The 11,281-nt window shown below is 40.9% G+C and overlaps 1 protein-coding gene across 1 annotated transcript; it reads left to right on the top strand.

The window, feature by feature from the left end:
• The first annotated feature begins 4,087 nt into the window (after nt 1-4,087).
• On the top strand, nt 4,088-8,034 carry LOC127321604 (protein neprosin-like). The gene is made up of 7 exons (XM_071824515.1): nt 4,088-4,212; nt 4,296-4,382; nt 5,086-5,268; nt 6,284-6,448; nt 6,729-6,779; nt 6,866-7,009; nt 7,593-8,034. The coding sequence occupies exons 1-7, from the start codon at nt 4,111-4,113 to the stop codon at nt 7,965-7,967; spliced, it is 1,107 nt and encodes a 368-aa protein (XP_071680616.1). The 5' UTR covers nt 4,088-4,110; the 3' UTR covers nt 7,968-8,034.
• The last annotated feature ends 3,247 nt before the right edge of the window (nt 8,035-11,281 follow it).

Below are 11,281 nucleotides of genomic sequence, written 5' to 3'. Positions count from 1 at the left end.
TGTTCTTCTTGTGCAACTAATGAAGCTAATGGAACATTATTAGGATCAATATTAGTCCTATCATTCACAAGCATAGACATAATAGCATCAATCTTATCACTCAAGGAAGAGGTTTCTTCGTAATTTACCTTCTTACCTTGTGGAGCTCTTTCCGTGTGCCATTCAGAGTAATTGATCATCATATTATCAAGAAGCTTTGTTGCTTCACCAAGAGTGATGGACATAAAGGTACCTCCAGCAGCTGAATCCAATAAATTCCGTGAAGAAAAATTTAGTCCTGCATAGAAGGTTTGGATGATCATCCAAGTAGTCAGTCCATGGGTTGGGCAATTTTTAACCAAAGATTTCATTCTTTCCCAAGCTTGAGCAACATGTTCAGTATCTAATTGTTTAAAATTCATTATGCTACTCCTCAAAGATATAATTTTAGCAGGGGGATAATATCTACCAATAAAAGCATCCTTGCATTTAGTCCATGAATCAATACTATTCTTAGGCAGAGATAGCAACCAATCTTTAGCTCTTCCTCTTAATGAGAAAGGGAACAATTTTAGTTTAATAATATCACCATCTACATCTTTATATTTTTGCATTTCACATAGTTCAACAAAATTATTAAGATGGGCAGCAGCATCATCAGAACTAACACTTAAAATTGCTCTCGCATAACAAGATTCAGTAAAGCAGGTTTAATTTCAAAGAATTCTGCTGTAGTAGCAGGTGGAGCAATAGGTGTGCATAAGAAATCATTATTATTTGTGGTTGTGAAGTCACACAACTTAGTGTTTTCAGCGTTGGCCATTTTAGCAGTAGTAAATAAAGCAAACTAGATAAAGTAAATGCAAGTAAACTAATTTTTTTGTGTTTTCGATATAGCAAACAAGATAGCAAATAAAGTAAAACTAGCAACTAATTTTTTTTTGTATTTTGATTTAGTGCAGCAAACAAAGTAGTAAATAAAACTAAGCAAGAGAAAAACAAAGTAAAGAGATTGAGAAGTGGAGACTCCCCTTGCAGCGTGTCTTGATCTCCCCGGCAACGGCGCCAGAAAAAGTGCTTGATGGCGTGTAACTCACACGTTCGTTGGGAACCCCAAGAGGAAGGTATGATGCGCACAGCAGCAAGTTTTCCCTCAGAAAGAAACCAAGGTTTATCGAACCAGGAGGAGCCAAGAAGCACGTTGAAGGTTGATGACGGCGGGATGTAGTGCGGCGCAACACCAGAGATTCCGGCGCCAACGTGGAACCTGCACAACACAACCAAAGTACTTTGCCCCAACGAAACAGTGAGGTTGTCAATCTCACCGCCTTGCTGTAACAAAGGATTAACCGTATTGTGTGGAAGATGATTGTTTGCAGAAAACAGTAGAACAGTATTGCAGTAGATTGTATTTCAGTAAAGAGAATTGGACCGGGGTCCACAGTTCACTAGAGGTGTCTCTCCCATAAGACGAACAACATGTTGGGTGAACAAATTACAGTTGGGCAATTGACAAATAAAGAGAGCATGACCATGCACATACATATCATGATGAGTATAGTGAGATTTAATTGGGCATTACGACAAAGTACATAGACCGCCATCCAACTGCATCTATGCCTAAAAAGTCCACCTTCAGGTTATCATCCGAACCCCCTCCAGTATTAAGTTGCTAACAACAGACAATTGCATTAAGTATTGCGCGTAATGTAACTAGTGACTACATCCTTGAACATAGCACTAATGTTTTATCCCTAGTGGCAACAGCACATCCATAACCTTAGTGGTTCTTGTCACTCCTCCAGATTCACGGAGGCATGAACCCACTATCGAGCATAAATACTCCCTCTTGGAGTTACTAGCATCAACTTGGCCAAAGCATCTACTAATAACGGAGAGCATGCAAGATCATAAACAACACATAGATATAACTTTGATAATCAACATAACAAGTATTCTCTATTCATCGGATCCCAACAAACGCAACATATAGAATTACAGATAGATGATCTTGATCATGTTAGGCAGCTCACAAGATCCGACAATGATAGCACAATGGGGAGAAGACAACCATCTAGCTACTGCTATGGACCCATAGTCCAGGGGTAGACTACTCACACATCACTCCGGAGGCGACCATGGCGGCGTAGAGTCCTCCGGGAGATGAATCCCCTCTCCGGCAGGGTGCCGGAGGCGATCTCCTGGATCCCCCGAGATGGGATCGGCGGCGGCGGCGTCTCTGGAAGGTTTTCCGTATCGTGGCTCTCGGTACTGGGGATTTCGTCACGGAGACTTTTTATAGGCGGAAGGGCAGGTCAAGAGGCGGCACGGGGGCCCCACACCACAGGGCCGCGCGGCCAAGGGGGGGGCCGCGCCGCCCTAGGGTGTGGCCCCTCCGTGGCCCCTCTTCGTCTCTCCTTCGGACTTCTGGAAGCTTCGTGAGAAAATAGGCCCCTGGGCTTTGATTTCGTCCAATTCCGAGAATATTTCGTTACTAGGATTTCTGAAACCAAAAACAGCAGAACAAAGAATCGGCACTTCGGCATCTTGTTAATAGGTTAGTTCCAGAAAATGCACGAATATGACATAAAGTGTGCATAAAACATGTAGATAACATCAATAATGTGGCATGGAACATAAGAAATTATCGATACGTTGGAGACGTATCAGGCTCCAAGACGGTGTCTTTAAGAAGAGCACGACACCGGAGTGCCGCCACCGCCCGATCCGAGGATCTTGGGTTTTCACCCGGACGAAGTAGAGGGACGGAGGTTGGCCTCACGGCGCCTTCAACAACGGAACGCCGTCTGCGGACGCCGCCGCCGTGGCCCGAGCGGCAAAGGTTTCCCCTTGGCAACCTCACCGCCATCTACACCCCACACCACTCGACTCGCCGATTACCACGTCGCCCCCACAACCATGGCACCGACCAACACCAGAGCTACTGGCTCACCCGCCAACCATATAGCTCCCCCCTTCTTGGGCCGCCGCCCCGACATCCCAACCCTGCCCGCTGCAGCACCGAGGGAAACAAGAAACACCGCCGCGAGGTTCGACCTATAGACCCCAAAGAAGGGCAGAGAGGCAGCCGCCGGCCACCATGGCCGCCGGGTACCAGATCTGGGGGCGAACTGGGCCTGGCAGGGCCCGGGACCCCTGCCCCAACCCGCACGCAGGGCGGCCAGGGAGGCCACCCAGCTCACGCCTCGCCCTGCTCCATCCCTGAAGGCCTCGCCACCGCCGGCCCGCCCCGCCGTGGCCGTCGAAGCTCGCGCCGCCGTGCTCGACGCCCGATCCCGCCGCCGCCGAGCTCGCGCTGCCCGGCGCCGCGCAGATGCCTCCGCCGGAGTCGCCGCCGCCCGAGTGCGCCCAGCACACAGAGCCACCACGCCGCCACGCCCCCTGCCAGCGTCGTGCCCCTTCGCGACGAGACCGCCCGCGCCGGCGACACCGCGAGGAGGGGAGAGGTGCCCCGCCGCCGCTGGCGCCCCGGAGCTTCGCCCGGCGGCGCCCTCCTGGCGGCAGCGAAGCGGGGAAGGGGGAGAAGAGCTCTGGCGGCGGCGATTTAGGGTTTCGCCCTGGGACTCGCGGGAGCCCAGGGACGAAACGTTTTTGGCCCTTTTGCTGATGAACAGGTTGTAGATTCTCCCCCCCTTTAGCTGTTGCACACGTCTGGTTGTGCATTCACTACCACGAGAAAATAAGATTATAAATATTTATTTACCTCAATTTAATTAATATAGTTGATTTGTAAAGACTGATTTTTTTTTCAGGGTTAAACACACTAAGTTTTCTGACATATGAATAAATTAGGAAACCAAATCAAGACAATTTATATGCATATCCTTTATTTCCTTCCAGCTGGCTAGTCCATAATATCGACCTTATCTTGATTAAGTATGTGTGAAATTTGTCCAGCCATTTTATTTACTTATTGCTAGGAGCAGACAATTCCTTTTAATGCAGTATTTACTGCGTCCATATAATCCAGGCAAGCATAAAAATGACATAATTACCCCTCCCCCCTACCTACCTCCCACCACACACACGCCCTCTCTTATAAAACACGATCAGTAGGCATAGTAGCTGAAGAAACAAAGAAAATTAGGCTGACCAATCACCGTTTCAACAATGTTAACATTCAGAGCAAACATAGTGATCATTCTCCTCCTATGTGTGTCTTTGGCTCTTGGAGAAATACGATCTGATGATCATGCAATCGAGACCATTAAGGTACTCACACGAAAAATAGTGACTTTGTTGTATTTATATAGATTGCGATAAATTTCTGACAAGTATTTGAATGTCCAATATAGACTGAAGATGCGGACGTCTTCAAGTGCATTGATATAAACCAACAACCAGCGCTTGACCACCCCTTGTTGAAGAATCATGAAATACAGGTCAGTTGTTAGCGATTTCAATGTAAAACATATATTGGGTACATCATCACCAGTATAGTATTTTAAAGTCGTACTTGTATTCAGTGAAACTGTATTGGAATTATGGACAATTTTACTGTCTTCCTTTGTTGATGTTGCTTTGGTTGACATGGAAGAAAATTCTAGACCTCCAGAATTCAAGATTTATCTACCAATAAGGGAAAGGAGAAAACAGATATGGGAGAGATGTGATTTATCCTCCGACGGGTTAGATATGGAGAGATTGATATATTGGCTAGAAGTGGATTTTGACATCAAAAGAAAGGAACATCCGGATATTGGAGTCCATTTTTTTAACTTTTGAAGCTTGTCTTAATTTATTTGTTTTTACAGATAAGTATATTGCTATTAGAAAATTAAATACAATCTCAGCCTGTTTCAATAAATTTCTTGAAATATATTTTTAAATTACGAGTAAATTAAAATATGAAAATTAGGGAAAAATGAATTTATGCATTGTTGTTGATTATAGTGTTTTTCTTTTTCTTTTTTTGTATTGTGCACTTCTCATAGTCATGTTTTTTTTCTAAAAGCGAAAATCAAAGGTTTCAAGTCCATTTTTTTCAGTTTTCATATTAACTTCACCCCTTTTTTCCATCCGTGGTAGTTGTAAGAGCACTTTGATGTTCAGTTTGAGACTAACGTTGTTCTACTTGTGGCACAGATGAAACCTAGCTCTTATCCATCTGAGCTACATAGTTGGGCTTTAACCGAAGCTACGAATTCAATGGCACAACTGCCCTTTGTCGCATGCCCGGAAGGATCCATCCCAATATTACAAGATAGAAAAGATGGTAAAATAGAGATTTCAAATTATCACCCGATGGATAATGCTGGTAAAGGAGAGGTACGTTATAATATATTAGCAACAGTTGAGCATCAATTGAGTACACATTTTACCCTTATGTGTCCAATGTTATTGAGTGTTTAATTATATAGTCCTAATACTCGATGTTCCACTGAAGTTATCAAAACATAATGGATTTGTCATCTGAATGTATTTTACCCAAAGTAGGGCAAACTAGTTTGGACAGACTCACTTCCGGATGGAATCTTACTCCAAGCTTTGAAAAGAGTACTTCGGCATAGTCTTTGCGAGAGAAAAAAACATTTTTCATGAATACAATATTCAAAGTTTCTTCAAACAATGACATACTTGACACACACACACACACATATATATATATATATATATACTAAATTGAGTAGCTAATTTAGTCACTAGTGTCACACAATATATTTGTACAAATAACTGATATGTACTAAATGTGTGGTGAACAAAATTTGTAACCTTATATTTATCATGTCTCTAGTTAATATGTTATATATAGTGGAACACATTGTGGAATCCACATATGTAAGTTCCAATACCCACTATAAATAGGTTTAGGAAGCTAAAATTTACACCAGGTAATGTTTACCTTATCCATTTTTGTGGCTTCAACTATCCATGGAACATGCTTACGAAAACGTGCCATGGACCAAACTATTTTCTGATAATCAACAATGTATGCAATCTCATGTGGTTACTAAGTAGATACCATTTATTGAAAGATGAACATTTCACACACTTAATTGCTTGATCCAACCAGGTAGGATCATGTCAATTTCCAACATCTATAATAGGTTCAAATCCACTTTCCTATCATACGAAATATCAATAATTATAATCATCATACAAGAAAGTAACATTGACATATTTTTTCCTTTTAAATTTTGCACTTAATAATAAAAACCCATGATTTTTTTATAGCAACATGATGGCTATTTGAACAATTTAAATCCATTTGTTCCACTATCCTCGTGGTTATATGGTTACTCTTTACTGTCCCTAATAATTAATATTTATTTGTTTGTTGTAGCTCGCAGGTATCAAAATCGTAGATGATATATACGGATCTCATGTTTCCATCAATGTTTATGAGCCAAAAGTGAAAGAAAAAACTGCAGATTTTAGTGCATCATGGGTTGAGATGTCAAATAACGAGAACACGAGCTATTATGAAACAATAGCTGCTGGATCTGTTGTAAGTACAATCAACTTAATTCTAACCATGCTTAGAAATAGTTGAAAACTTCAAAAATTTAAACATTCATCCAAGGAATTACTTATAATATAAATGCTCGTATATGATTTTAAATATTTTACATAAGGAAATATATCTAGCTAACAATACATGAACATCATATGTTAGTTACATTTGAAGTAATAGAAACACTATGCTTGTATTTTTCATATCATTCCAAACTAGTGCACACATTTCACGGGATTTCTCGGAGTTGGTAATGTCCTATCACACCTTGTAGGTGTGGCCAAGCTTGCATGGTGATGATTTTGCTAGATTTCACACTACTTGGGTAAGGATAAGCAACCTCAACCCCAAATGTTATGCATTATCACTATGGAAGTATAAGCTTCTTTAACTAGTATATTTTTGTGTCAGTATGGTAAGGACAACAATGCTTGTTGGGATCACCGATGTCCTGGTTTTGTGCAAGTTAGTCCGAGCGTTGTCCTTGGAGGAAGGATACATCCAGTTTCTACCTATAATGGCGCTCAATATGAAATACATGTTCATTTGTTTAAGGTATTTTTATAAGATTAAATAACGTATGACTAATTTACGTTCATGCAATGTGGGTCATGTACATGCGCAACTAATTTGCATCCATGTCAGGATTTTCTAATGTTACAAGAGATTATGTATTCAAATCTAGTAATTGGAGCAATAATACATTGTTTTCCCTAGTCCATCAATAGTAGATAAAATATATGGAACAAAAAATTAAGAAAGGTTGCTCCTATGAAGTATTTGAATTATCAATTTACACATACTATAAATAACCCCTGTCACTAATGTTGATTGACCCCATTTAGTTTATTCTATTATATCTTCTATTATCCTACTTCCTCTGACCGGAAATAAGGGCCTCAACTATTTCTAGATACGAATGTATCTGGATGCATTTTAGAATGTAGATACATCTTTATCAAGATAAAGTTGAGTCACTTATTTCTGAAAGGAGGTTGCATATTGATTGGAATTGTCAGCTGAACTATAGAAACAATATGAAACATAGATATTAGTGATATTTTGGTGTAATATGGCATTGCCATTTTGTGCACTTAATATTACATGACCATCATATATCATCTTTAATGTGTTATAGGACCCAAAGACCGCAAACTGGTGGTTAGCATATGGTAAGAACAAGACCCCAGTTGGATACTGGCCGGCTTCAATCTTCAACCACTTGAAGGATAAATCGAATATAGCATTTTGGGGTGGACATCTTAGTGGCCCAACAGTTCAGTCATATTTTCCTGAAATGGGTAGTGGGCATTATGCTTCGGAGGGTTATGGGAAAGCAGCTTTTGTGAGAGATATTAAAATTGTGGATGGGAATAACATGTATGTTACACCGAATAGCGCAAAGACCATTGCAAGCAGTAGCAAGATGACATGTTACACAGTTGATAAATTCGGGCAGGACAATGATGGCATGCATGTCTATTATGGTGGACCAGGTGGATGTACTAATTAGGTACATGGTTTTGTAATCTAAGTACAAGTTGACAATAAGTTGTATCATCGAGATGAATCCCCTATCAAGGAAAATGTTATGATATGATGTTACTGTACCAAATAGCTAGAGAGCATGGATACAACCACATATACACATATCTAGACTAGAAACTCGAGTTCAAAGGGGGAGAGAGAAGCACCATGTAGGCGAAGAATACAAGCGTTACACGCTAATCATCATTGATAACCCTAGACTCACCCAACTTCACATTACATAGGGACATCTCCCAATACACTGAACACACCCAGGTTTGGGCCGGGCTTGGTCCTCTTGGTAGACCTTGGCTGAGCTCAGTACATGGCATAGACCTGGTACACGACAGTTACCTACAGTTACATGTGTTCTAAAAAACTGAAATTACATGTCTTCCATCATGAGAAGGTGGCGTGATGTCTAGCAAACCCAGATCGGAATCGCCTCTCAGATCAGGCTCCGGGCAGTGGCACACCCACGAGAGAGAGAGGCGACTGTGTTCGTGTGTGCTACAGTTTGATACACCATGGTGTGTCTGGTTTCTAATCGTTGTCTAACGTATGTGTGGTTCAATGGCATCAGGATTCTACCGCCACATCTTGTTCCCTAACGCCCCTAGAGTCTTGGCCACCTAGTGATTTAATCTAAAGGTATAATTGCTGCACCTCTATGGGGCTCTCACAGCGATCACTGATTCTGGACCATCAGATCTTCCCATCTACTGCATCTGAAGCGTCTATTCTGGACCTGGTCATTGGTGAGCGTGGCCTTCCATTTGTTCCCTTAAAATCAAGACATGGAACAGCGATGGTTTACCCGCATGTGGCTGCGCATGGGACCCGCATTCGGCCGGTCCAATCTGTCAGTCATGTAGGGTGGCGTTTGAGTGGGTTGAGCCTGAGTCGCAAGGGTCAGTGGGCGTGGTGGGCCTGGGGATGTGTGGACGTCCTCCCATTTGCTCCTATTTCTAGATAAAGCCATGGAACAGCGAATCATTACCCGCCCTGTGGCTGCACGCGGGGTCCTCTGTTGGCCTGGCCCATCATGTCTGTCGCCTGGGTGAATTTTGGGTGAGTCACGCGTGCCTACTGCATATGGGTCGATGCGGTGCAGTTGTGGAGAATATCTTCTCTCGCAGGGGTAGGTTGGGCTTTTCACGTGCCGCTGCCTCGGTCTTGGGTGCGCTCGTGCTCGCTGTCGTCTCGCCAGTAGCCCACGATGGAGCTACGTTTGTGCGTGTCCAAGACGTTTATTGCTGTGCCTCACCAGCTTTTCAGCACCATCCATCTCACTTTTCCCCTGCCGCTTCCGCTTCGCCCTCACCGTTCTCTCTTCCTCATCTCTCCCATTTGGTCGCTACGCTTGCAGATCAGTAGAAGACTGCGCCTTCTACTCCGTCTGTGCCGGTGGCGCTGGCCGGTGCTATCCATGATGACTCTCTATCCTGGGTTTGGTTAAGGTCAACAACTATTTCACCAGTGGGGATTCAACTTTGCCTATGAGTTTTTCGTTCTGCAAATCCAGTTCGTCTGTGAATCGGCTTTGTTCTTGCCTATTGTTTTCTCTTCTTAGCCGTGCCCACAGAGATGAAGTAGTGTTTCCTCCTTTATTCTCAGATCTGTTTTTATTGGCCTCTTTTAGATTCATCTTGTAGTTTTAAAGGGCCCCTTGAGTCTTGGCCACCTAGTGATTTGCTAATCTTGAAGACGTGCTTTACACACATGTAAAATGTTAATATATTATTTCGCCCCTTTTCATTAGTTCATACACTACTAGAAAAATGCGTATAGATAAATATAGATTATGTGGCGCATTTAAAAACACGTGCTCCATAAAAGTACTTTTGTGGCGCATAAAACAAATGCTCCATAGAATTGTTGGAATTCTGCGACACATTAAAAAAATATGCACCACAAAATTGAGACTTTCTGTGGCGCATATTGATATATGCGCCACACAAATACACATTTCTATGGCGCATATTGATATGCGCCACACAAATGTGTATTTTTGTATGCGCCAAATAATTTTTTGTTTGGATTTTTAAATTTTAGATTTTTTAAAATTTTAGATTTTTTAAAATTTTAGAATTTTTAAAATCATTTCCAATTTTTGAACTTCCAGGATTTTTATATGTTTTATATTAGTTTTTTTAAATTTTCTATTTTCTTGAATATTTTTTAATTTCTATATTCTTTTGATATTTTTGAATTTTCAAATTTAAGATTTTTTGAAATTTTAATTTTTTTGATTTTTCTAATTTTTGAACTTTAAGATTTTTTCTGATATTTTTGAAAATTTTAGTTTTTTAAAAAAGTTATTTTTTTGAATTCTTAAATTATTTCATTTTTTAAAATTACATTTTTGAATTTTTTTCAATTCTTTGGATTTTTTAAAATTTTGAATTTTTCTTTTGAAATTCTTGGCTTAAGAGGGTTTATATGATACTAATATCAATAAGAACTACAGTTGCATAAGGGTAGATCAATTAAATAGAACTTAAAAGTTAAGCGTACTTACGTTGGAGCAATTTGAGGATGATTTGAGATATGTTCGCACCCTTACTAGATATTCAAAGAATTCAAATATTTAGTTTTTTCTAGATTATTTCATTTTTATTATTCTCGATTCTTTTATTTTTTAATAAAATTCTGTGGAGCATATCAAAATTTGATAATTCTGTGGCGCATATAGATATGCCCTACAAAAATAAAATTTAGTGTGTGAGTTCTATGGCGCATGGAATATACGCTACAGATATACAGTTTCCTACAAGTGGCAATTTGTAATAGTTGGCTACATGGTATCAGGATGGCAAGTCTGACGATGCTGATGCTAGGGTTTCTCACCACTTATGCATCATGGGTCGCCCTCGGGAGATTATATCGTCTCTCCTGGGGCGTGACACCCATGTCTTGATCGGAGATCAAATCGGTTATTTAGACTAGATTACAAATTACGAACCCTTGAGCCCATGACCTGGAAAATAAAATAAAACCCTTGAGCTGTTTAATCTTGACTAATAAATGAAATTCTTCACTCTATATATGAGCTTTACATGTAGATCATTGTAAACTTGAGAACCGTATTGGCTTGGCTTGGGCCGTTAACCTAAGCCACGCTTACGTAATGGACATTTTCAATTAAGAACAAATTCAGCTAATTGTCATTCTCCTTGGAGATTGGACGTGCCATCGGTGTAGACATGATGATGTAAATAAAGTGGTCTGACTACTCGCAGAAAGGGACAATGATACACCTCAACCGAATAATATTATCAAGCTTACTATTATCATATA

The sequence above is a fragment of the Lolium perenne genome, chromosome 7 (assembly GCF_019359855.2).
Source record: "Lolium perenne isolate Kyuss_39 chromosome 7, Kyuss_2.0, whole genome shotgun sequence".
In the NCBI taxonomy this organism is placed as follows: domain Eukaryota; kingdom Viridiplantae; phylum Streptophyta; class Magnoliopsida; order Poales; family Poaceae; genus Lolium; species Lolium perenne.
This window is presented reverse-complemented; position numbering and strand designations above follow the sequence as displayed.

Bases quoted from the DNA above. Each gene is read 5' to 3' on its own strand.
- LOC127321604 (XM_071824515.1), top strand. From the start codon at position 4,111: ATGTTAACATTCAGAGCAAACATAGTGATCATTCTCCTCCTATGTGTG. The intron at 4,213-4,295 runs GTACTCACACGA...TGTCCAATATAG, and splicing joins ATGCAATCGAGACCATTAAG to ACTGAAGATGCGGACGTCTT. The intron at 6,780-6,865 runs GTAAGGATAAGC...TTTTTGTGTCAG, and splicing joins CTAGATTTCACACTACTTGG to TATGGTAAGGACAACAATGC.